This window comes from Myxocyprinus asiaticus, chromosome 28, assembly GCF_019703515.2.
Source record: "Myxocyprinus asiaticus isolate MX2 ecotype Aquarium Trade chromosome 28, UBuf_Myxa_2, whole genome shotgun sequence".
Taxonomy (NCBI): Eukaryota; Metazoa; Chordata; class Actinopteri; order Cypriniformes; family Catostomidae; genus Myxocyprinus; species Myxocyprinus asiaticus.
This window is the reverse complement of record NC_059371.1, coordinates 28,656,346-28,682,913: the sequence shown is the minus strand read 5'-3', so window position 1 is coordinate 28,682,913 and position 26,568 is coordinate 28,656,346. Positions and strand designations below refer to the sequence as shown.

Genomic DNA, 26,568 nt, shown 5'->3' with positions numbered 1-26,568 from the left:
TGTATGCTATCAAAAACATACATTTTTAAGTGTGACTTAGGGGTGTCAAAGTGTTCAAATACTTTTGGGACCACTGCATACATGCTTTCACCTTATTCACTATTCTGACTAATAGGAATGTTAGTGGCATCATTTATTTATACAGTACAGTTCTTCCATATAAAGTAAACAAAAATCCCATGTGCTCGCATCTGATTTCCAAGATCATTTTTCTTATGCTCTTAAGGCCTTCTGTAACCCATTTACTTATTCCATCATATCTAGGACTTATTGGTGCCTTTAGAGCAGAGTAGAGAGTGCCAGAATGAGTGAGATTTAGTTGAGGACTCTTTTTGTAGAAGTAGACTGAAGTCTGGGAGTGCGAGTGAAAAACAGTGTGGGTTGAAAGAAAAAGGTTGTCTTATGTGCTACCCATGCAAACTCATGCTGTGAATGTTGAATTCATTTGATAATTCAAATGAAAGTCACTTATGTGTTTCAAGCTCCAAAAGAGATATTGGGACTTTAAATGAAACTTTCCCAAAGTGCCATATTAGACTTAATAGGGTATTAGCATTCAAATAGAGAAGTTTGTTTCCTGTGAGAATGTCTATGAGCTTTTTAGACTTTGCCGGATCAAATGCTTGATGGCTCATGGGAATGGCAAGATGTGTTATGGATTGTGTTTAGAGACAAGTGTCTGATGGGTGCTGGGATAATGCCAGAGAGATGCCTATCTCTGCTTTTAATGGAACACCTATAGTTGTTTCAAGTGATAAGTCCTGTCACTTCTTACTGCGAATTTTGATGCTCTCGATGCCTCTCCTTACTCACATCAATTAAACGTCAAAGCAAAAGATAGAGACAACAAACAGACAAGCCACGGGTCATCCAGGGGACACGTTTACATCCACTGGAACAAACACATCATCAAATGTCTGCCAGTACGACCAGAGTCTCATGCACAGAGAAATGTGATGGGAATTATATTTATCAGAACAACTTCTGTCTTCTCGTGATTTAAAAAGCAGGCAAAGGACTGTGAAAAAATTGTTTTCCTATGCATTATGCTGTTATTGTGTCAGTTCCCTATCTGTCACTCACTCGACGTTGTGTTGATGTAGTGACACTAGGGGTCACTCTTGGGAGCTCCAAACACCTCTGCTTTTTTGAAAAAAGGCCAATGAGAATTGGCGAGTGGAATTTGCATGCCACTCCCCTGGACATACTCGTATAAAAGGAGATGGTATGCAACCACTCATTCAGATTTTCTCTTCGGAGTCGAGCAGTTTTATTCAGTGCACTGAATTCAATTCCCTCCAAAGACGCACCTCAAAACTGCTGGATTTACAGCACATTTCAGCGGATTCTCCCCCTCTGCACCCGTGGAGTGCAGAGAACGCCCCTGGGCACTTCGACAGAGTGAAAATAAGAGAGTATATTCTAAAAGAGTATATTTTCATTCACAAAAAGAGCGGCACACACGGAACGTCTTTTTAAAGATGTCTTTCCGTTTGTGTGTTATTCCTGGTTGCAGTCGTTATCTCTCCGCTTCTGACGGCCACGATCGCTTTCTTACGTGTCTGGGCACTGCCCACGTGGAGACATCGTTCGTGGATGAGTTATGTCCTCATTGCGAGAACATGACCATGGTAGCGATGTGGTCGTGGCTTGCTTTCGTAAGTGGCACCGGTCCTTCTACCTACGGGTTCGAGGCCACGTCGGTTAGCACTGGGGGCGATTTGGGGACATCAATGGGACCACCTCCGCCGGGTATCCCCCCACGGACCTCCCATTCCCCAGCACGCTCACTTGCTCCGATCGGGCTCACAGACGAGACTGCCGGCTCGTCTCAGGGCGAGTTCAACTTCTCGTTCGGAGCTCGGGAAGATGATGAGTTATTGAGTGCAGCATCGGAGAGCAGGCTCGTCCAGTCTGACGCAGAGGCTTCGGCTGGGCTTTCTCCTTCGGGAATGGTCACCCAGTCTCAGGCCGACGCGGAAATGACGGACATGCTTTCTCGGGCAGCCGCGAGTATTGGGCTAGAGTGGAACTCTCCCCTGAACCCTCGCGGCTCAACGGTTAGTTCCTAGGCTCAGGGCGCCGCCCACGGCTACGCCCCGTCCCGGTCCCTTTCTTTCCGGAAGTGCATGAGGAGCTGACAAGATTGTGGGAGGCACCTTTTACTGCACGGTCCCGGTCTTTCAGCTCCCCTGCTCTCACTACCCTCGATGGGGGAGCGGACAGGGGGTATTCGTTGATCCCCCAGGTGATAAGGCGCTCGTGGTGCACTTGTGTCCACAGAGCGCCACCACCTGGCATGGGCACCCGAAGCTCCCATCCAGGGCCTGTAGGTTTACATCGTCCCTGATGACTGTGGCCTGCGGTGCCGCTGGACAAGCCGCCTCCGCTCTGCACGCCATGGCTCTCCTGCAAGTACACCAAGGCAAGGCACTAAAAGAACTGCACGAGGGTAGTTCTGACCTGGGATTGATGCAGGAACAGCGCTCGGCGACCAACCTCGCTCTCACCCTGGTGGTCCAGGAGCGTCACCTTTGGCTCAACTTGGTCGAGATGGGAGAGGCGGACAAGGCACGGTTCCTTGATCCCCCCATTTCCCAGGTTGGCCTGTTTGGTGACACTGTCGAGGACTTTGCCCAGCAGTTCTCAGCGGTGAAGAAGCAGACGGAGGCCTTACATCATATCCTGCCCCGGCGCGGCTCAAGACCCCACACCCTGTCTGCTCATCGCCAAGGGTGTCCTCCTGCAGCAAAAACACCGGCTCCACCGCAACCTGCCTCGTGTCCCGGCTCCCGTGTGGAGCCCTCCGCAGGAAGCAGATGCCAACCGTCTCGCGGCCGGCTGCTAAGAACCCGAGGAAGGCTTCGAAGCGCCCCCAAGACAGGCGACCCAGGAGCGAGGAGACCCGCTTCTCTGGAGCTGGTTGACAGATCACTCCATCCCCCGGTGGAGGGCCGGGAGGAGAATCTTTTGTCGGCGCACGCCCAGGAGGCTGCGGCACCCAAAAGCCTGACAAAAGAATGGTTTCCTCATTTCCTGTGTCACATGTCTGGTGCGCACAGCGGTCGTCACGACCACCATCCACCGTCCCATTTTGGCAGGTATGGCGCTCCAGCGGTGGACCCCCACCCCTGTGTGCCCAGCTGTGGCACAAACACGCCCACACGGGATTGGTTCCAGTGGACTACGGGGACGAGATTCCTCCTCCCCACTCCTCGGCCAATCTTATGGTGGGCGGCAGGAGCCAGGTTTGAGGGAAAAGTGAGGCATTTGTTGTCCGGAATCCTATCAGGAAGGAATTTAATAACAATTTAATCGGGGGTGTACCTAGCCGAGATGCCCATTTACACGTTTGGGGGATGACACGCTGCCCTCGGATGGAGACAGAAGCAGGGAATTGCAAGGAAAAAGGGGCTATGTTTGATGTGAGGTACGTCTCCTTGTAGAGGTGACACCATTTAGCATATTAAAAGCATTTTAAACAGGTGCAAGGAGATGTGGTTCTCAGTAATCAGCTTTTCTGATGTAAGCTCCTGATACATGGATTTTGCAGACTCTCCAATGTCAAGGTCCTATTCTTCTTTGTACTATTGCTGGAATACAGCTCAGAGATAAGAGGCATGTGTATAGGGTGCTCAGTGGCACATTGTTCTTGTTTTTAAAAAGATTATTGGTTTTAAAAAGATGATTTGCTTCCTTTGACTTACAAATTATGCAAACCTGAATGTGCTGCATGTCTCCGAAGGGCTTCTCTAATGAAATGTTTCTTGCTTAATAGTTGAATGTATCATTAGTACCATCGGCCAACTCCTCTGTGTCAATTGCACAGAGCAGTGAGTGAAAGAAATAGAAAAAAGAAAATTAAAAGGGATAGTTCACCCAAAAATGAAAATTGTCACCATTCACTCACCCTCTTGATTTTCTAAACCCTTATAATTTTAGGCCATGGAACACAAAATTAATGTTTATGCATATTGCTTGGGACTGACAGCCTCAGTCACCAGTCATTGCATCTTTTTTTCCATACAATGAAAGTGAATAGTGACTGAGGTCTCACATTGTGTTCCATGTAAGAAAGAATTTAATTTGGAACAACATTAGTAATTGATGCCAGAATTGTCATTTTTGGGTGAACTATCCAAAGTATCTCCTGAGTGGCCGAGAGCAGCACTGAAGGGCTCGCCATAAGGTCAATAGATGGATCTCGGAGATGGTTGACAGCTGCTGGCCAGACTTTGGTGTACCATCAATGAACAGTTGCACAACTGTGCCCAATCAACCTGAAAGCGAGCTAGCCACTCATTATAACACCAAGCAAACTTTGTATCTCACAGCTGTTTAATGGCTCTTCATCTGTTTTTGTTTGTTTTTTGCTGTAAGGTTATTGCACCTTTATGGTTGATTGGAGGATTGGAATAATCCTCGACATCTGTTTGGGGTGTGGGTGGGATGGGTGCGGGATGCCTGCGCTTGCCTTTTATTTACTGGATCAGGCCTCTTGCGCTCATCCCCCCAGCACTGAGGTCGGCATGTTGACTTTTAATGGGAAAGTGGTGAAGAAGAAGAATCTCAAATGGGCTTCAAGGTCATTGAAGAAGCTTTGCTCCCAGCTATCTTTTTTCCTTGTAAAAAAAATAGGACTCCCAATCACCGCAGCCCATTAGCACCATGCTCCAAAAGGATGTGAGAACATGGACTGAAGTTTATTTTCTTAACCACATGCATTAAATGTTGTATCTGAGTGTTTAGTTAGGCATAGTGGTCTTTTAATTAGAGAAACAAATTAAATACTTTGTTTACTTTGGTAGTTTTTGCAATACTTGGTCTCATCATTGCGGAGATCCTGCTTGCAGCTTATTCAGTTAAAAGGGTTGTTCACCCAAAAATGAAAATTCTGTCATCATTTACTCAACCTCATCTTGTTCTAAACCTGTATGACTTTCTATCTTTCATGAAACAAATGTTAGTTTGTTAGTAATGTTAGTTTTAGTCACCATTCACTTTCATTGTATGGAAGAAAGTTGCATTGAAAGTGAATGTTGATAGGCTTACATTCTTTCTAACCAGACTGATCTCTACTGTGAATCTGGCAACAGTACGTTGAAAGTTCTTCAGCTGAAATGTATCTGTGCTCACCAAAATACGAATCACTGCCCCCACTGGCCGAAGATGAAATTGTTGTTGAACATATGCACATGTGTAAGCTCCAGTTTCTGGGCAAATGTCCGCAGAGTGACGCCAAAAGCAAGTTGTAAAGTGAGTTGTTTTAGTTGTAAATTATGTAAAACAGTCAACAGAAATGCATATTTTATTACCCATGCATTCTAACCCAAACTCCAACCCTAAACCTAACCTTTAGTGGAATAAACAGTTAATCTTTGAGGGAAAATGCAACCTCAGATTCATGCTAATTTTTTATTATATGAGCAGGATTAGTTTCTGGTTTCCATGGGACCAGAACCCATGTCTCTGAGACTGCTTGTGCAGCATGCTATTTGTGCTGAAGTGATGAAAAAGTAAAACGTCCACATCTGGACCTCCACTTGTCCAGTCAAACTGAGGACTGCAGCTAACTGTTGTATGAAATCAATATATATTAACCAAAACCCTTCTAATAGGGAAGCCTACAATCTTAGCCTAAAATAGCATAATGTGGCACTCCCATAGACATTCTTTGGCAATACACTGGCGACGAGACAGGAGGCCATTATTTTGGAATGGATGTCTATTGTGGAGATGCCTCAGGGTGCTGAATAAACTGCTTTTGTGAGGAAACAGCTCATCACTTAATGAATTGACTGCCACTAATCTTCAACTTGTTTTACACTAAATAATGCTTTTGAAATGAACTATGTGTGGAGTTTATTATGATAATTTTATGTTTTCACAGACGATTTTGCGACAGGTAGGTGTCACTTTACGGCTCTTCCCACTCATTTATATGGTATCTGCAAACCGTGACTTACTGTCGTAACACGCTAGTTGACCGTACACTCTCTCCGATTGTAGAGCAGCGGAGGTTATAATCTCCATATATATAAAACTTATCTGTATTTACTCCAAAAAATGGGGAGGTTCTCCAACTCATCATTAGAGCACAACAGTGCCCCGCCCACTTATTCAGTGTCTGGGTTCCGGAAGTATTATTCACATTCATTTTTCGCAAAGGCTTTTAATTAAATCCTCCATAAAAGAGTTCTAAGCCATGAACCAAACCAACCAGCTCCGAGGTGAATCACAACATCACAAACTTTGCTTTAATGTAATAAATTATTTCAAAATAAGACAAAAAGACAAAGGTACAAGGCTGTTTTCTTACCGTCTTTCACGAGGGTGAAAACTACAATCCCATGAAGCATTGCAAATGATATAATTGCATAAAAACGATGGGAATATATTAAACTATTGATTTTAGGTTGTTGACTATAAGAACAATATATTTTACGTTTATTGCAAAATATTCTGATATGTACAATTAGATAAGTAGTTTAAGGGTAAAGGGAGACAGACTCGATTTCGTCACTCACAGTACATCGTGGGAGTGGGCGGTCACTCTGAGGTGAATTTCTCGTGCTTCGTTGGCTGCGGTTCTCTGATGAACCGTTCTCTGATGTACCATGGGTAATGTAGTTGTTTACTAGGAATTCTGCTATCAAACACACTATTTAAACAATGTAGTATTTAAAATAATGCAGACTGGTGGCTTTAACAGAAGCATATACCATCAATGAACAACCTCGGAGCTCAAGGTAGGTCTGTCTTGAAATGTTTATAAGTTATAGTTGAAAATCATTTTGTCTATAGAAAAATTTTATGAGATTTTTACTTCCAGAACCAGACTGTTGCACTCTATTCTCCATGGTCATATTCCACAGCCTCTTTCTCTCGTCCTTCTCTCTTTCCCTCTGAGTCTGATAACAGGAGAGTAGAACGTTCATTAGAACAGCACTATCTCTCAGACAGCACCTGCAGGCCATCGCACCAGCACTGGTCCTACCTGTGTGGGCACTGCCAGTCTTGGCACCCTGGTATCATCAGGGAATGCTTTACTGCCAAGTGTGATAGGATTAAACCACAGAGTTCTAGAAAGAGTTAAGCAGAGTTGCTTTCTCTAAATATGTACATGTACTATACCTCCCAAGGGCTACTGCATCTGAATAAGGCATCTGTTGTTGGAAATTGAGTAGAATTTAGGGAATTATTAATGGACTGTGTTAAAATTGATTAGTAAATAAAATCTTTTCAACTTGAAATGTACGGAGAATACTGAAATTGATTGTAATGTGATTGATTTAGATCACTTGATCAACTTTGCCTAATGTTCTAGAAAGCAAGCTTATTGATTAACAGGGTTTTATTTTTTATTTTTTATAAAGATACACAAGTATTTAAGGGGATTGAATGATCTATTGAAATTGAAAATGTGTTGACAAAGTAAAAATGACAACAAATTTACTTTTTATAATATGCGTTACTGCTCTTATTGTTTACAATTCACATGTAGCATTAAATAAAACCACCAGAAAGCAAATAGAACACAGTGAAGTTTAGACATAGTTTAATAAACAATTACTCATCACTTCAGAATAAATGCTTTTGATGTCCATTTGATTTGTCAGCAACAGCAACATTGAATTGAGTCTTTACAATAACAATAGTCTTTACATTTGTAGTTATGCAAATCATGTTCATTTTTTTCTATTATATATATATAATATACTATCCATTCGATTTCATCTTAATTTACATCGAACAGCATATTAAGACCAGAGAATAATCTGATTCTTGTTTCATATTGTCATTTGTGTCCCTTTGCATTTCCTGCTGTCATTTGTATGAACAAATGATAAAATACCCTCAGTGAGAAATGAATGGCTGACTGTCACATGTAATCATGAGGTTGGTTGTCAGCAGCTGGTCTGCTTTAATTTCCCATGATATGCTTTGTGAAGGAATGATAGGATACATTTCACTCATCCACTTGTCTCTTTTGTTGGGTGACAGTGATGACTGGGTTAACATTGGTAACAGAAATTGCATCATCTACTGTCATGCTTGTTGCATGTCCCAAGAAATTATTTCTCTTTTGATACAGCAGTGGCAAACACCCACTCCAACACAATATACAGCAAAGTGAAATGGAGGAATGGAGGTGTTCATATTCATGTAATTTAGGTATTCAGAAAGGAAGGGTGAATTTGGGCATTCATATTGAGTAATGTGAGTTTCAAACACTAAGAAATCCACTTGACTCTATAGCGACTGAAAGTTTCAAGCGCACTGTGTGGGCTTAGGCATTTTTAATAGTGTACTTTTGGACTCATTACTGTGATCAAGAATGTAGGCCTCCAAAAAAAAAAAAAAAAAGAAAAAAAAAAAAAACTTGTTTGTTGGTCTTAGCTGGTCTTTGCTGGTGTTATCTGGTTTTAGAGGGATTTCGGGCACTTTTCAGCTGTTCAGGTAGGTAAACCAGGTTAAAATTGCTAAGACCAGTTTAAAACAGCTAAGACCAGAAAACCGGCTTTGGCTGGTTTAAGGTGGGGGGTTTTTCAGCAGGTATATTCAGAATTTTAGCTGGTGGACCAATTGTAATAGTTTCAAGGAATGTTTGGTTCAAAACAAGTGAAGCTCAATTGACAGCATTTGTGGCATAATGTTAGTTCCAACTTGTCCCTACTTTTCTATAAAAAAGCAAAAATCTGTGTTACAATGAGGCACTTAAAACTTAATTGAAAGGGGCCAATCTGTAAACATTAAATGCTTACTGTTTTAAAAGTATATCCACAGGACTTAAACACCATATGTGTCAACAAGATCTTAGTTTGATTAAATCAGATACTAACCTTTTCTGTGTAAATTTGTGTCCAGTTTTACAACTTTGTTGCCGTAATGATGTTTCGATGTAAACCCTAAAACCCCAAAATGCCCCCCCACCCCCCAAAAAAACAACAATTTAAACAACTTTACAGCTCAAATAATACATGATTTTTAACTGAACAATGTATGTGCTTTTCATAAAATTATAAGCTTCACATTTCTGCCTCTAAACCCTCCAAAAATTGGCCCCAATTTACTTCCATTGTAAGTGCCTCATTCTAACCTTGATTTTTTCCTTTTGTTTTTTAAGAAAAGGAGGGACAAGTTGAAATTATATTATTATTATTATTATTATTATTATTATTATTATTATTATTATTATTTTGTAATCAACATTATGCCACAAATGCTGTCGATTTAGCTTAACTTGTATTTAACCTGGAAAATTCCTTTAAGGATCATCTATTGAAAACCTCATATTGGTCCACCACTAATCTGAATATTGAAGGGGTCACCTCCCCTTCAGTGTTTTAGGTGGTTATGGCACTGTTTGTAATTCCTACACTTTGCACAATTTCATAAGGCTTATTTTGTCTTAATGAATGTTCATTTTTGTAATGGCACTTTACAATCCACAAGTTGTGGTTTATGTATGCATATGTTAAGAAATAAAAATGTTGATATTCTGTAACAGTAACACTGGCTTTTTACTTGTGTCTCCTCTGTCTGGCAGGAAATTGCAGCATACCTGATAACATTTGAAAAGCATGAAGAATGGTTGACGACATCCCCTAAAACAAGGTAAGAGAGTTAATCTATCCCTTGCTATTAGAAATCTATTTTACCCAGAACTCTAGAGTTTATCATCATGATGCCCAAATGAAGCCATTAGCGGGAGATTCCCCTAATGACTCACTTGAGAATCCCTGCCATCTTAAAAGTTGGGTGTTTGATATCGGTGGACATTGATGGCAGTTTCAGAAGGTTTACTTCTTTTAGGACATAGCCTGGCAGGTAATGGATTATTAATGTGGACTAATAACTCTAAATAGCCTATTAGCAGAACTCTTAGCTCAATTCTCTGCTCTCATCTCCTCAATGAGTTCGATGGTAATGTGTTCATATCTAACAGCAAATTTAACGTCCTCTAATAAATGAAGGTGTGAGCTGAGAACTGTCTAGCTGCTCAGAAAGAGATGGAAGGTTGAGGTGTTGACTGACGTTGAAGAGGGAAAAGTGAGCGTGTCATGTCTGTGAACAGGTGTGTGTATGTATGTGTTTGTGTGTGCATTTGAACCAATCTTTTATTTTGGTTTCTAGCTGATAGCTCACCCCAGGTTTTGAAGCAGCTCTCATGAATCTACATGTACCCAGACTCCACAAGCATAGGATTTAAGTATTTTTAAGTAGAATATCTGTTCAGTTGATTGGCTGTATGACAGGCCAGCGGTGGTGGATTTGAGATGTAATGGAGTGGCATTAATCTAACTTCAAGGCTGTTGAGATGATTCTGATGCAGATGGCTTAGGGGAAGACAGGGACAGAGGTTGCTTTGGTGGCCTGCCGAGTGGCTGCTCTACCCACAGTGAAATCTTATTGATTCAAAACAGTAAACATACTGTAATTTTATTAAAAAGAAAGGTCCTTGTGTACATTTTTATTGATCATGGCAGCAATAATTTGTCAAATGATGATCAAATGATACACTTCCTGTGTTTTAAAGAGACTATTTGGGTGCCTAGATTGCAGTGGTGGAGCGATGCTGAACAGTCCCATTGAAGTATGCCGGATCGTGGTAGTCTGCTGCATTTTTTTTTCAACCAAGCACTCAGAACCTACATGCAAACCGTGAATTGTGCTGTGCAAATTTTGGTCAGCTCTAAATTTTTGCCTGTTTGCACCGTTACCTGATTTATGCCGTTCCTTTAGTGAATGAGGTGCTAAAAGAGTACAAACATCTCCTTCAATGGGCACAATTCATTTTTAGTGAATTCGCCCCAAATGTGCTCTGATTGACTTTGATTATGTCACTTCACGCAACAGTTAATTTACTCAGTGCTGGAAATGTATCACACCTGTTTAGGGCACAGTGTAAGAGCCGAAAAAACAAGTTGTTGTGTCACTCAGAGTAAAGCTCACTCTGCACAGATAGCACAGGCAACCAATCACTGGAAAAAGAAAATAGAAGGAAGGTTCCTTGAAGGTGAGAGAGGTGTATTTGAAAAACTACATTTAAATTATCCTCCAATGCACAATGTCAAAGCTCTTATGGTGTAATATTTTAAGAAGCTTATAGTGTGGGCATATTGTGTATCGGTGTGTACGTGTCAGGGTTTAAGTCTGTGTATTTCTTCCAGCCTGATCTCACATAAAAATCGGCAAGTGTGTGCCGATATTTCTGTAGCCGAAATCGGTATATGTAGACCTAATTTGAAAACACTGCCCCCAGAGGCTAAAGCGGTAAGTGTTTCAGAGCATATAAACAAGTGTGGCATCCATTTATATCCAGGAGAGTTCGCCAGAAGCCAGTTGTGAAAATAATTGTTTTCAGCTGCACAGGGTGTAAAACAGTGAAGACAAATGTTTATTTTATTTAATCTACCCCCCAACCAAAACCCAAATTTAACCCTAACCATTAGTAGAGACAAAATACAATGTTAGGGATCAAAATGTAACCTCCTTATCATGTTCGTGATTGTTTATGCAAATGTGATTACTTACCTCGTTTGAATGGGGATTGAACTGTGGTCTTCCATGCAACTGACGCAACGCACTACCAGTCATGCCACAAGGGAAAGTAACTGTTGTTGAGCCATTCCAAATATGCCCGATGGGAGATAGGGCATGTCAGTGAGTCAGTGTACTGTTGATGATCCTAGGGTACCAGAACTTTCGGATACAGCATGCCGACTTCCTGTGTGATCGTGTTGTTTTTTTCAGTCAGTTTTTTCTGGCCTCAGGTTAAGCCCTCCAGTCTCCTGTTCCAGCCAGTTTGTCAAAACAGAACAGTGCTTTCTCTGTCTCATGTTTCTTCCAAGGAAGTCTCTTTTCTCTCCCATTTAGAGAGAGCAGTGCTTATACTGTTAGACAGCTCTGAGTTCCTTCCACTCAGTGCCAGATCCTGGAAACTGCTCAATCTCATGCTTAGAGAGATGCTTATGCACAGAAAGTGCCAGTCATCATCGCCACTGAGAAAAAGTTACATTGCCGAGGGATCAGGCACCCTCCACCCTTGTTTGCACTCTATTAAATACTAGCTGCATTGGCATTCCTGTACTTTTGATGAAGAACTGTCTTCTTGACCATTGATGAAGTATGTTGTATGTTGTATGAAGTATGTAGAATGCTGATCTCCTGGAAGCACAGAGAGGGTTCTTGCAATCTGGAACACGCAAATATACAGCCCTTATGTCTGTGCAAGATTCATCATCTGGAACACGCAGATGCATGAAACTTGAAGAAAAGGTTTGCTCGTGTAAAACCTTGCTGCTGTAGTTATCTCCCTGGTATAGGGATTCCGAACTTGCCGTTGCAATAGTCTCTTGTAGTGAGACTTGATACTTGGTCGATTTTCTTCTGTCTCTGGTATGGAGACTAAGAACATTGGATGATCTGTTATCCTCTCTCTCATGGAGTGAAACTTAGCATGTTGACCAGACTCAGGCCAGAGATTTAGAATGTTCATTATTATTCTGCTATTGCCTCTCTCTCGTAGAGTGAGACCAGAACGGAGAAGTGTTATTATTCTGTTATGGCTCCCAAACTCAAACAGCCAGGAACTCAGAACGTTGATTATCATTCTGTTATTGCCTTTCTCTCTCTCCTAGAGTGAAACCAGAAGAAAGGTGTGGCTGTTGTAAGGATGCTTTATACCTTCCTGATGAGGAGGAGATTTCAGTTTGGCGCCTTCCTGTTTCAGGGCTAAGATTGGCTGCTGACATAAGAGGGGGCCCACACAGTGTGGCTCAGCCTCCCTTCTCTGTGTGGAACATTTGCACATTTTAAAGTACATAGATAAAACAATGTCTCAAAGTTTCATCTATGCATTGTTCATTTTCCAAACCTCTTCAAAAATACTCTTGGCATTTTTCTGAAGATATAAAGACCAAACATGATATTGAAAGATTAAAGATTAAATATTACGCATGCATTAAATTAAACCACCATAGTTCAGTTTGTGTGAACTATTGTGCTAATTGAACAACTGCAATTTACATAAACAGTTCTTTGAACAAACATGGAGTGGATGTGTTGCAGTTGGTGTCCATGTTAGAAATGAAAGTTTGTGTGTAAAAATGTGTCTTCATGGCTTCTTTGTTTCAGCTTTTTCCACATGGTAAGTGTAACAGTATAATAACGGGCAAGGAGGAGGCGGGAACCGGCTGAACAGTCAACATAAAGGTTTAATGATATAAATGAACTTAAAACAACATAAAACATAAATTAACTGGCACCTCCGGCTCGTCTTTATCCCCCTCCCAGCTGATTAGCCTGATTCAGGACCAGCCATGTGTCCTCACGGCCTGTCCCCACTCTCCTCCTCGTCACACTAAGTTAATGCTGCTTTGAGAGGTCTTGAAGAATTTTATGGTCCTTCTCACCTCTGGACTTAGGTCAAACCATAGGGTGGGGGTTTAAGATGTTGCTAAGAAACCACTCATGGACCAATGAGAAGTCTTTTCCAACATGTTGGAAGGTCCGGGCCTTACTTTCTGAAGTATCTGGTAGTTGTTCAAGCAGCTTATCTGATGGCTGTGCTTGCCATTTGTTTGTGTTGGTCCTGCCACAATCCAATCAAAATGGAGCCACTCTTGTTTGCCTTGACAGTTATAGATGTGCTCTGCCATAAATTGGCTCCTGGAATGTCATCTGGTCCAATTGTTCACCACAACAATTTACTCAGGTGTTGTTAAACAAGATCAATTTAACTGTCTTGGCATTCATACCAGTTACACAGTTACAGTTCTCTGCTTTTTTTTAATTTATGAATCTGATGGCTCCTCAGCTCCTGTGGCCTTATTGAAAATGTCCATTGGTTGCACACTTCAGAATCTCCACAGATGCAATACATCATCCAGGTTTTGTTTGCATACGGTTTAATGAATGCTGTGTAATCAGACATCATACTTATTTGACATACTACTTTTTGCATACTGTGTAAAAGGGAAATAGGCATATTCAAATGCAGGTACTGTGTCATTTCTCTCTTCCTGCCTTTCCTTCTCCATCCCTCTCCACCCTTCCCTGTTTTTATTAACAATCCTTATTCATGTGCAAATGTACTTTTAGTACTCCAGCTTCCACCCAATTTTTCCCTCTGCCTCCTTGCCTGTAAGGGACATTGATAATGGCTAGACATAAAGCAAAAGCCAATTATAAGACATTTCCTTGTGTAATTGCTAGAGATGAGTTGAAGAGCACCCTCTCTGCTTTTTTATCACCTACACAAAAAAATTAGCCCATAAAAATAAGTGTAGCCTACCTCTTTGCACTCACTCATTACAGGCTCTGCGCTCAGTAATGTACAGTATATTATCACTGGCTAAAGGGGATATGGGAGAAGCTCTTGTGTGTTTTTTTTTTAAGTTTATTGTGAGTCATTGTCAGTGCTTGACACACATCTAGAGTTTAAATGCACAGTTTTTGCATTTGAATGTCCATTTTTATCTTAATTTTGACTAATCTTAAAATGTTAATTTGTCAGCACTAGTGGACATACTGTAAGGATGGAATGGTTTGATAAATGGTGCTGTTTATTTGCATGTGATGTTTCGCTTACCATGTGCAATTTTGAAAGAAAAAGTATTTCCTAAGAAACAGAGAAATGCAATGTTCGGAATAGCATACTTGCATACAACTCTTTCTAGTACTAAAATATATAGATGCGCAGAAATAGCATGAATAGTATGGTAGTATTGCATTCTGAGCTCAGCCAGAGAGATCTCCAATAATTGACTGACAGCTACACTTTCTGATACCGGTGGTCCAGGTATAGTGGAGGTCAAGGTTCAGGGGTTATGAAAGGTATGCTTAAGTGATTTTGCAGCATCATGTCATTTGCTCCTCCTTCTTCCCAGTGGAAGCCTGGCACAGCTCTGAGGTGCCAGGGTACATAAACTGACTCAGCCTCTGGGCAGGCCAGACTGGAGAGACAAGGGAGACAGAGGTCAATGGGCCATGGAGATTGTAATAGCTAAGCAGTAGGCCATGCACGTGTGGAGGCATAGCCTGGGGCTCTGGACACACACATATACACAAACACACATACAGAATAAATATGGGAGGTGCAGGTCAAAGCTGGTGAAAAGACAGAAGGAATATTCTATTTGTATTACCAAGAGATCAAGCTCTAGAGAGAACCACAACAAATGCAGAATTCTCCACTGAAAGAAAAGACTCACTGCTTGATGAAAACATAGTACAAACAAGGGAATAAACTCTGATTATTCTATGCTGTGTGCTGCTGACATAAAAGATATTCTTTATAATTATTAAAAATATCTGAGGTTTAGCGATGTCTTTAAATAATCAGAGAGGACGCAGGAGAGAAAAGACTTGAGCTCTGTGATTGATGTGTTCAGTTCCTGTAATGAACATTCCCTTTTAGACAGAAAGTGCAACGATAGTTAAAATCAATAGGATTGCTTGCATGCCGGCCACTGGAACAACACTACAGCTAATTCAGTCTATACCTGTCAAAGCCCAGAATATACCCCACAACTCCAGCACACCGCACTTTAATTTACACCGACGGACACCTCCCTTTCCATTTCTATTAAAAGGAGAGCTCTGTATTAAGTGTTAATGAAAGCAGGGTCCGCCTTGTAATTTAGGTGACTTAGGCTCTTTATTCTAGACTAGAGAAATAAGACTTTTAGAATCGAACTTCAGGGGCTTACACATGCTAACACTTGAGTTCTCAAATAGTACTTGCAATTCACCACAGAAAATATACTTAAAAGGAGGAGAATCTCCAACAACTTCTTAAAAGGATAGTTGACCCAAAAATGAAGATTCTGTAATCATTTATCTTCATATCACCCTCATGTTGTTCCTGTTTGACAGCCTCTGTCACAATTCACTTTAATTTTACAGAGAGAAAAAAATGCAATGAAAGTAAATGGTTAATGAGACAAACATATTGCCATCTCCTTTTATATATTCAACTAAGGAAAGAAAGTCTTTGGACTTTGGAACACCATAAGGGTTAGTAAATGACTGAAAAAAGAAAACAGGTTTGAATGTTTGAACTTCAACCTATAATGCTTTTTTCAAGTTATAGTATGGTACACTATGGTTGTTCTGATTAAGCAGAAGCTAGCTTTGTTGACAAACTCCCTTCCAGTGTATGTGTTAATATGCTGATATAAGATGGAAGTACTGGATGATTTATAGACAAACCTGGTTTCAGGATCTAGTTCATAAATGTTTGAAGGCGAATTCAAGCACCTGTCCTTCAGACAGCATCACGCATAGTGCTGCTGACTTCAGGTTTACGTCATATGTCTCTAGAAGGCATCCAACAATACTGTTCTCAATACTAAAATCACACACATTAGTCCTTGAATGAAAATAGGACAAAGTTACACAAAATCAGCAAAGCGCACACTCTAAAAATTAAATGTGATCACGTACAGTCATGCCGATGAAAGATATTAGCTTATTAATATTGGCTTTTATGTAGAAGTACAGTTAAGTAAACAAAGAAAATTGGGGGATAGGGTTAGGAAATGACTCAACATCACCCCATGAGTACCATGTCTTAAAATGTCCCATTTACAATTTACCGGTTTGATACAATGACTACTTTTGTGGAAGAAAAGTAGTCAATACCTGACGCGAGTGCAGCATTGCATCAAAAGTAAATTGATCCCATTATAATCAATGAAGCTGTCTGCACTGGAAGTGTCTGTTGCAGTGTGTCTCATCGCGCTGTGCTGACAGTAAACTGATGCCCCGTTGTATTGCTGACGTGCTGCAAAGCTTCTGCAGTCCCTTTATCATCCCATCCACTTGAAATAAACAGATTTTACTAAACAGATATCAGAGTTTGAATATTTTAGACACACATTTTATTTGTTACATATTTAAATAATTTCTGGTCTACTAGTTAAAATAATATTTTGTTTCTAACCACATTTATGCGCAGTTTTAACAATAACATTACAATAATAATTATATAATATTTATACCAGTAGATTTCTGTTGAAAATAAGTAAGATACAGGTTATTTTCCAATTTTACCATTGCTGAAGTCTACTCGAGTTCACAGCTGAATGGTCTTTGCTATCTGCACATAATTTAAAATGTTCACTTTGACGTGTCCAGTGTAGACAGCCTTAAGCCGTTGTGGAGTGGGGTGTCAATGGTCGTGCCCGGTGTAGACAGGATATCAGCTGATTTGCCAAAGTTTGCAAAGTTAGGTGGCATCTAACATTCTGACATAAAAATCTGACATTTATTTTATAGCAAATAAACTAGATATCCACAAGCAGAACTACAGTATATGTTCTGTTTTTTTGCAGAACTATATATTCTGGCTTTTATGTAGCAGTCAAGACAGAAGTATGAATCATTTGATGAATCATTGAATCAATGAATCATTTCCTTTTGAGCAGCTGAATTATTATTATTATTATATTTTTTATTTTTTTATTTTTTGGGTGATCTATCCCTTTAATGTAAATTTTTTGGAGCTCAGCTCATATTGTTTAGTCTGTATTTGTGTTTAAATTGAATTAGGCTCTTTAATGGTTTGTTGTGGATGCTGAAGACAGAAAGAGAGAGAGAGTGTTTAGAATGAAAGAGTGAGTATTGCTGTAGATCTTGCTGATGCTTCCTACACTGAAAACTATCAAACAACAAAGGGCTCTCTTCTGAGGACCTGCAATGACACTGAAGTCTACCACTCCCTCATGTTATACACCTCTTTCTCTTTTTCTCTTTCTCTCCTTTTATCCCTTTATCTCACTGTTTCTCTCTTTCTCACTGTTCTGCTGTTCCTCTCCACCCTTTGTCCCAGCATCCACTCCAGTACAGCTCCCAGCAGAGCACTCCAAAAGACACAGCTTTGATTAAAACCTACAGTACAGCAACACTGCCAGCTCAAAGGATGGGCCCAAGCAAAGACAATATACATGCACACAAACCCAGCCACACTAACATCAAATTGCATTTGCACAGACACCATACACACAACATTGTCAAATAAACAAACACACACACACCATAGCAACAATTATATAAGAATAGTGCTCTCAAGTGGGTGTATTTGTGTGTGTGCGTTTGTGAGACTGTGTGTGTGCCCTTTTGTGTTGTCATCTCATCAAACATGAATTAAATGCCACTGTTCTCAGGGTGTCTGGTAAACGTGTCTGAGAGGGCATCTGACTGAGCTCATGCCTAATGCTTTGTGGCACCCATGGGCTGGTGCCTGTTTGCAAGAGTGAGACAGACAGGAATAGAATAACAGTAACATACTCTGTGCAAGTATGCAGATGTGAATGCTTGGCCAATGCAATGCAAGCGTGCAGACTTGTTGTACATACTTAATATGCATTTTTACGTATCTGTGGTTGTAACAAGCCTCAGTACTTACTCAGTTACCTTCAAATGTCCATGCCATTAAACTGAAAAAAAAAAAACAAACAAAAAAAAAGAATCTCAATCTATTCTCTCAGTCTTTCACCCTCCTCTCTACTTGTGCTTCTCAGAGCAACTTTGTATTACAACACTTTATAATTGCCTTCTTAGGATGAATTGCTTTTGCTGTATTTTCTCAAAATGTACTCATTTGTAAGTCGCTATGGATAAAAGCATCTGTTAAATGAATAAATGTAATATAAGTGTTATTATTCAGGTAGCTAGCTATAGCTATCTTTCTCAGCAAGATTCTCTTCAAACTGTTGCTTCGCCATGACAGTAGTTGATCTGAAAGAGAAACCTGACTGAAGAAGAAAATAATTAGTTTTCACTAATGCCATTATAGCATCCCTTGTGGCAATACTGATAATGGAACACACTCTTCTGTTGCTTTCCTGTGGTCATGGAAATCTAGCTAATTTCCTTAGCTAGAAATTGCTCTTACGGAGTGCAGTTTCTAAAACAAATATACGTGCTTAAAAAAATCCTTATCCAGTTATCACAAATATTTGGAAAAGTCATGGAAATGTATTGGTCAAAATGTGGGAACCCTGTGCATTAATAATTCCGTTCTGACCAAGGTTATAATAGTTTTAAATGTTTTATTTCGTTTTTATTTCTACTTAATTGTAAATTTTTCATTTCAATTTAGTTTAGTTTTCGCTTTGTTTTTCAGTTCTTTGTTAGTTTTAGTTTTGTTTGTTAGTTCTATTAGTTTTAGTTTAGTTTTTCAGTACATTTAGTTTTTATTTTAGTTTTTATATAAGGGATAAATGGAGAATGGGGAAAACAGGCATTTGTGTAATTGTGTAATGAGTCATTTATTGCACTTAACCACAAAGTCTTCTTTAATGCTCTGGACATGAGAAAGTAACTCACCGCAACACTGAAAATGTCATGGTTACTTGTGTAACCTCCGTTCCCTGATGGAGGGAACAAGATGTTGTGTCGATGTAGTGACACTAGGGGTCACTCTTGGGAGCCCGAGACACCTCTGGTCTTTGATAAAAGGCCAATGAAAATTGGCGAGTGGTATTTGCATGCCACTCCCCCGGACATACGGGTATAAAAGAGCTGGTATGCAACCACTCATTAAGGTTTTATGCTGAAGAGCCGATATAAGGTCTGGCCATTTCAGCGGGTAGTTCAGCATTGTGGCAGGAGGGACACAACGTCTCGTTCCCTCCATCAGGGAACGAAGGTTACAAAAGTAACCATGACGTTCCCTATCTGTCACTCACTCGACGTTGTGTCGATGTAGTGGCACTAGAGGTCCCTATACGAAACGCCACAATTGGCTGAACTGTGTTACGTGAACTGGCGGTGTGTGGTGGGCAGACTACTGTGTGCCTCATAGCCAGCACACCAGGTCGACACGTAACCTCCCCCAACATAATTATGAGTGTTGAACAACCCTTTGGGGACAAGTCGACTACCCAAAAGATAGAGACAGGCTTAACCCAGTTGTGGCCTCTTTTCCCCTTCTCTTTTTCCACTCCCTAAAAAAGAAGGGGGATTATTCGACTGGGCCACCAGGTCTAGTCGGGGGGTGTCCCTCCCAAGGGGAAGACATTGCGGAGACCACACCTCGCCCAAAGAGAGGGGGAGATATTTAAGTGGAAGAATACGTCACATGGTCTTTCCAACCATGTGGAGAGTCTTCAAGGTAGATCCTGACCAATGGGGGAGGAGTTACTACAAACATGGAGACTGGGGCAGAGGGGCTCTGCCCAAGGAAGACGCAGTTTGCCAACAGGGAAACGAATTAGCGGAAGATATATGTCGCATGGGGTTAGCCTTACAGGGAACCGCCACATGCGGAGCACCTACCCCAGAACAGGACTCTTAGTTAACACGTGTGCTGGGCCGGCAGCGAGTCTCTCCGAAAACTCAACTGCCACAGGGCTCGGAGGAAGTCAACCAGGGAACAAAGTTTGTGAACACTACTGGGAATTAATGGTGCACGTCTTCAGCTCCAAGGGAGGTGGAAGGTGCTATGTGCAAGCGATACACCCGGCCAGCTATCCCGGGCTTGTCCGCTTGTGTTGCGTGCCAGTACCTGGGACAAAACCGGTTCCACCCGGAGGTTGTAGAACCTTGCAAAGGTGTTGGGTGTTGCCCAGCCCGCTGCTTTGCAAATGTCTGTTAGAGAGGCACCTCTGGTAGAATGGGCTCGTAGCCCTACCGGGGGTGGCGTGTCCTGGGTGAGATATGCCATAGTTATGGCGTCAATGAGCCAGTGGGCGATCCTCTGCTTGGAGACAGTGCTTCCTTTCCGCTGTGCACCAAAGCAGACAAAGAGCTGCTCAGAGATTCTAAAGCTCTGCGTGCGATCCAAATAGGTGCGTAAAGCGCGCACCGGAAACAGCAACGACAGGGCTGGGTCTGCCTCCTCCTGGGACAGTGCTTGCAGGTTCACCACCTGGTCCCTAAAAGGGGTGGTGGGAACCTGGGGCACATAGCCCAGTCGGGGTCTCAGGATCATGTTAGAGTAACCCAGACTGAACTCCAGGCACGTTTCACTGACAGAGAACGCTTGCAGGTAACCTATCCTCTTGATGGAAGTGAGTGCAGTCAGGAGGGCAGTCTTCAAGGAGAGTGCCTTAAGCTAGGCTGACTGCAAAGACTCAAAGGGGGCTCTCTGTAGACCCTGAAGAACTACAGAGAGGTCTCATGAGGGAACTGCTATGGCGGCAATGTACACCTTCAAGGTGGAAGGGGACAGCCTCCCTTCCAACCTCTCCTTCAGGAAGGAAAGCACTGATCCGACTGCGCATCTCTGGGGGTCTTCGCGTCGGGAAGAACACCACTTAGCGAACAAATGCCACTTAAAGCCATACAGGCGCCTCATAGAGGGGGCCTTAGCCTGAGTGATTGTGTCTACCACCGCGGGTGGTAGACCGCTTAGGTCTTCCGCGTCCCGTCCAGGGGCCAGACATGGAGATTCCAGAGGTCTGGGCGCGGGTGCCAGAGGGTGCCCCATCCCTGAGAGAGAAGGTCCTTCCTCAGGGGAATTCACCAGGGGGGAGCTGTTGCGAGGAGCGTGAGGTCCGAGAACCACGTCTGGGTGGGCCAGTATGGTGCTACCAGGACTACCTGCTCCTCATCCTCCCTGATCTTGCACAGGGTCCTGGGGGAAACGCATACTTGCGTAGGCCAGGGGGCCAGCTGTGTGCCAGCGTGTCTATGCCGAGGGGAGCCTCGGTGAGGGCGTACCAGAGCGGGAAGTGGGAGGATTCTTGGGAGGCGAACAGGTCCACCTGTGCCCGTCCGAATCGACTCCAAATCAGCTGCACCACCTGAGGGTGGAGTCTCCACACTCCCCTGAGGGTAACCTGCTGTGACAGCGCGTCCGCTGTAGTGTTGAGGTTGCCCGGGATGTGAGTGGCTCGCAGCGACTTGAAGTGCTGCTGACTCCAGAGGAGGAGACAGCGGGCGAGTTGTGACATACAACGAGAATGTCACAGGGTGGGCGCCTGGCGAACTGAATCGCGTAGCCGAGTCGGACGGTTCGGATCAGCCATCGTGACAGATTGGAAAGCGCGAGCCATGCGTCCAAGTTCCATGTGAGGGGGACCAAGGGGACAACGTCGTCGGACGTACCGGTAGGTGGGGCCTCGCGGTGGGGCGGAGCGCAAGGTGCCATACCGCGTCGTGGCCATGCTGGGTCTAGGGACATCGAAGCACTTACCTGGCTCCTTGTGACCACCCCCAGAACAGCCTGGAATGGGGGAGGAAGAGGCCTGTCCTCGTAACCTGTGGAGACTGCTACATTGGGGGCGGCTGTGTGCCACAGCTGGGCGTTCAGGGGCGGAAAGGCTACCGCTGGAGTGCCAATCCTCCAAGAAAAAGCCAGTGGACGGTGGTCGTGGTGACGACTGTACACACCGGGTATGTGACCCAGGGAGGAAGGAAGCCGCTCTTTTGCTGAACTGTTGGGTACCGCAGCCACTTGGGCCTCCACTGAGGGATGGAGTGGTCTTCTTACCAGCTCCATGTGAGTGGGTTCCCTCGTCCCTGGGTCGCCCGTCTCAGGGGCACTTTGAGGACCTCCGTGGGTTCTTCGGCGCCGGCTGTGAGACAGGTGGCCTACAGGGCGTCCGCGCCAGGTGGCGGTGCTCTGCAGGCATAGGTGCACTATGAGCGCCTTATCCACTGGGGGAATCGGCGTATAGCCCATGGCCGCCCCGCCATCGAGGGTAGTGAGAGCAGGGGAACTGCGGAATCGGGGCCGGGCAGTAAAAGGTGCCTCCCACGACTTCGTCAGCTCCTCGTGCACTTCTGGGAAGAATGGCACTGGAGCGGGGCGTGGCTGCTTTGAGCGGCGCTGCGAGCCCAGAAACCAATCATCAAGCTGCGAGGTTTCAGGGGAGAGTGGAGGGTTCCACTCTAACCCGATGCTCGCGGCCGCCCGGGAAAGCATGTCCGTCATTTTGGCATCGGCCTGTGACTGGGCAATTGTCCCCGAAGGGGGAAGTCCAGCTGAGGCTTCTGCGTCCGACTGGACAAGCCCGCTCTCCGATGCTGTGCTCGAGAGCTCATCATCTTTGCGGGCTCCGAACAAGAAGCCAGACTCGCCGTGAGACGAGCCGGCGAACTCATCCGGAAGCCCGATTGAGGCAGACAAGCGTGCTGGGGAATGGGAGGTCCGCGGGGGGATACCCGGCAGAGACGATCCCATTGGGGTCCCCAAATCACCCCCAGTGCTAGCCACGCTGGCCTCATACCCGTAGGTAGAAGAACCGAGGCGGGGAGCCGCTGGGGTGGCTTGCTTTCTTACGAAAGCAAGCCGTGACCGCAACGTTGCCATGGTCATATTTTCGCAGTGAGAACATGAACCATCCACGAACGCTGCCTCTGTGTGGGTCGCGCCCAGACACGAAAGACAGCGATCATGACCATCCGAAGTTGAGAGATAACAACCGCAACCAGGAATAACACACAATCAGAAAGGCATCTTTAAAAAGACACGTCTTTAATAAGACGTTCCGTGTGTGCCGCTCTTTTAGAGAAATATATGCTCTTTTTGAGGGGAAAAGCTCTTTCAGAAAATATACTCTCTAGTTTTTCTGCCGAAGCGCCCAGGGGCATTCTCTGCAGTGCACCAGTGCAGAGGAGTGAGAAGCTGCTGAAATGCGCCATCAGATCTAGCAGAGGTGAATGAACAGCAGTGTTCAGCTCAATGAGCATGACCGTTCGGCTCCGAAGAGAAAATCTGAATGAGTGGTTGCATACCAGCTCCTTTTATACCCGTATGTCCGGGGGAGTGGCATGCAAATACCACTCGCCAATTTTCATTGGCCTTTTATCAAAGACCAGAGGTGTCTCGGGCTCCCAAGAGTGACCCCTAGTGTCACTACATTGACACAACTTCGAGTGAGTGACATATAGGGAACTAAACTTCAAACAAAACTATTTACCAGTTCCAAACAAAATGTAAAACAAATCACAGATTGACAGGGTAAGACAGAATGATTGAAAAGACTGTGTCTCTGTGTGTGTGTGTGTGTGTGTGTGTGTGTGTGTGTGTGTGTGTGTGTGTGTGTGTCTGTGTGTGTGTCTGTGTGTGTATTTATCATTTGTATGTTGATATGTGAGTGTGTGTGTGTGTGTGTGTGTGTGTGTGTGTGTGGAGAGAGAGAGAGAGAGAGAGACCGAATAAATTACTGGACATTGTTATATTGTTTCTGTTCTCTGTTTTTTAACCTCATGCTTTGACAACACAATGAACAGTCATGCCAATAAAGGTTAAATTATAATAAATATTAATTTACTGGATGACGCAGACATCTTCAGACCTGTGGTTCCCAAACTTTTTTAAACTATGACACACTTTTATGGTGCCACAACAGCACCCCAACCACTGAAAAATAAGTAAATAGACAAATATGCTTTTGAAAACACACACACAAAAAAGTTTGATATTAATATAAACATTAACAAATTAAATTAAAACAATGTAGTCTTCAAGTATTTCTAAAGTAAACATTGCTTCAAGCTTTTAAAGAATTTTTAAAGAGACATTAATAAAATAGAGTAATCATATAGAGAACAGAGTAAACACTCTAAGTTTCTCAGTTACAGCTGCAATTAAACATTAAATATCATAATATAAAAACTTTAAAAAGTTATCTAATGCAAAATGCTTATTGTTAATCTTTAGTGTGTGATTATTAGATATTGTTATTCTAAGATATTATTAGATAGGTTTACCTATTAAATAGGTAAGTTAATAGGCCATTGATTTCATGCAGTCAGAGTTTGAATGAGAAATAGACCTGTCATTGAATTTTATTGGGCTTAAAGATAAAGATATCCAGTCAAGGACAGTGGGTATTTTTCTTTTTTCTTGTCAGTATTGCTGTTTGATTAATATTAATGATATAACAGAGAGCAGCAAGTCTATTGGACTGCATTTAGGCTACACATTGCACAGATTGGATATTTTGAGGTGTTTTTTGAGATTATTGTCCTGTCTGCTTACACTCATGTAATACAGTACATTGACAGTTGTGGCAGATTTGGTCTCTTCATGAGGGACATTTTGACCAAGAAGCGCATTTGACTGTTCACGTGTGCAGCTGCATTCACAGCGAGACATGAGCGTTCACGCGCAGACATATGCATGTGAGCATTTGAAAGCAGCCGGCTGTTCTCAACAGTGCGCGGGTACAGAATTTAATCAGTACTCTGTACTGCCTGTACTTTTAACATTGGTTGCAATTAAAATATTGAACTGAGCGGAGATTCTGCAGCACCCCTAGCCAGTGGTGGCGGCACCACAGGGGCTGTTCCTGCTCTGTTGCTAATGCAATGTGGTCAATAGGCTGTCTACTCTCGCTGTGTAGTGTCATCTTCATGTTATGGTAATGGCTGGTTTGAAGGTTTTAAAAAAATGAAAACTAAATATTTTTCAAGATTATTTTTAGTTAGTTTCAGATATGAAAATGTATTTTAGTTTAGTTTCACTTATTCCAATTATGCTATTTTTATTTTTATTTCATTCAGTTTTTGTCTTCGTTTTTGTTTTAGTTTACAACAATAACCTTGGTTCTGACACATTTCTACAAATCAAGCTGGTGTGACTAGAAGCGGTTGCGTTCACTCACTTGCATAGAGTATGTTTCAGGCTGAAATAAAATAACCAGAGAGATGATGCAGCAAAGAGTTGAAGGCCACAGATATGGCAGCTTGGCCTAGCAGACACCTCTTTAACCTTCCCCAGGTGGAGTGATTAAGGTCTATCCCGACTGACGTCAATGCCCCCCATGCACTGAGAGGACACAATGCCCCACAAAATAACTGCCCAGCCTGGGGCCTAACCAAGGGCAACCTTGCCACCCACTAGCCCCCCTGGGCAAGAGCCACTCACAACCTGGAGGAAGATAGGAAAAGAGAGAGAGAGAGAGAGACAGAGAGAGAGAGAGAGAGAGAGAGAGAGAGAGAGAGAGAGAGAGAAAAGGAGAAAGACATTCAAGTCAATTGGAGGAGAAAGAAGGTGGATGAAAATTGAAAAGGGTGCAGAGAGTGAAGATGATGGAGGGATAGAGCAGTGGAAAATGGAAACATGTTGATAAGAAGAAAGCAGAGTGAGTCAAATGTAGATGAGTTGAGTTATGATGGATGTGGTTTAAATAAGGGAGAGGACATCACACATAGTGGAAGCCAGGAGGAAGATAGAGAGACGTGTAGAACGTCACTATAGATAAAGATGGAGACTGACAAACTAGAGAAAGTCACATGGCTTTGGGCCTGTTTAGAGAAACCACATCCTGTTGAGAAATTAACTCTGGAGCTTTGCAAAGATTATGGGTGGCATCTCAAACATCAGGCTCAGTTTACTTTATCTGTTAATAAGATGCCACTTTACTTTGGCTTGCTTGCCAATTAGAGTGTGGGACAGAGTACCAACAGTACAAATTACGTTTTGGTCCACAGTCTCTGTTGCCCACACAGCAGCCAGAGGAAATGCCTCAACATGCCATTTGTCCATGTGCCAATGGGCAGGGAGCTGAGAGGTTAACCTGAAGAGATTTGGACACAATTAAAAGCGTGTGGCCAAGTGTAAACATTAATGCTGTCATGGGCTGAAACGATTAGTCAACGTTA

At 42.9% G+C, this 26,568-nt stretch overlaps 1 protein-coding gene across 5 annotated transcripts in view; it reads left to right on the top strand.

The window, feature by feature from the left end:
- Positions 1-26,568, top strand: part of LOC127419505 (calmodulin-binding transcription activator 1-like) — a 647,690-nt gene that overhangs the window by 257,647 nt on the left and 363,475 nt on the right. For all 5 annotated transcript variants that reach the window (XM_051660945.1, XM_051660946.1, XM_051660944.1 and 2 more), the window contains one exon: positions 9,551-9,618. In XM_051660945.1, coding sequence (XP_051516905.1) covers positions 9,551-9,618 — 68 coding nt within the window. The remainder of the gene's footprint in view (positions 1-9,550; positions 9,619-26,568) is intronic.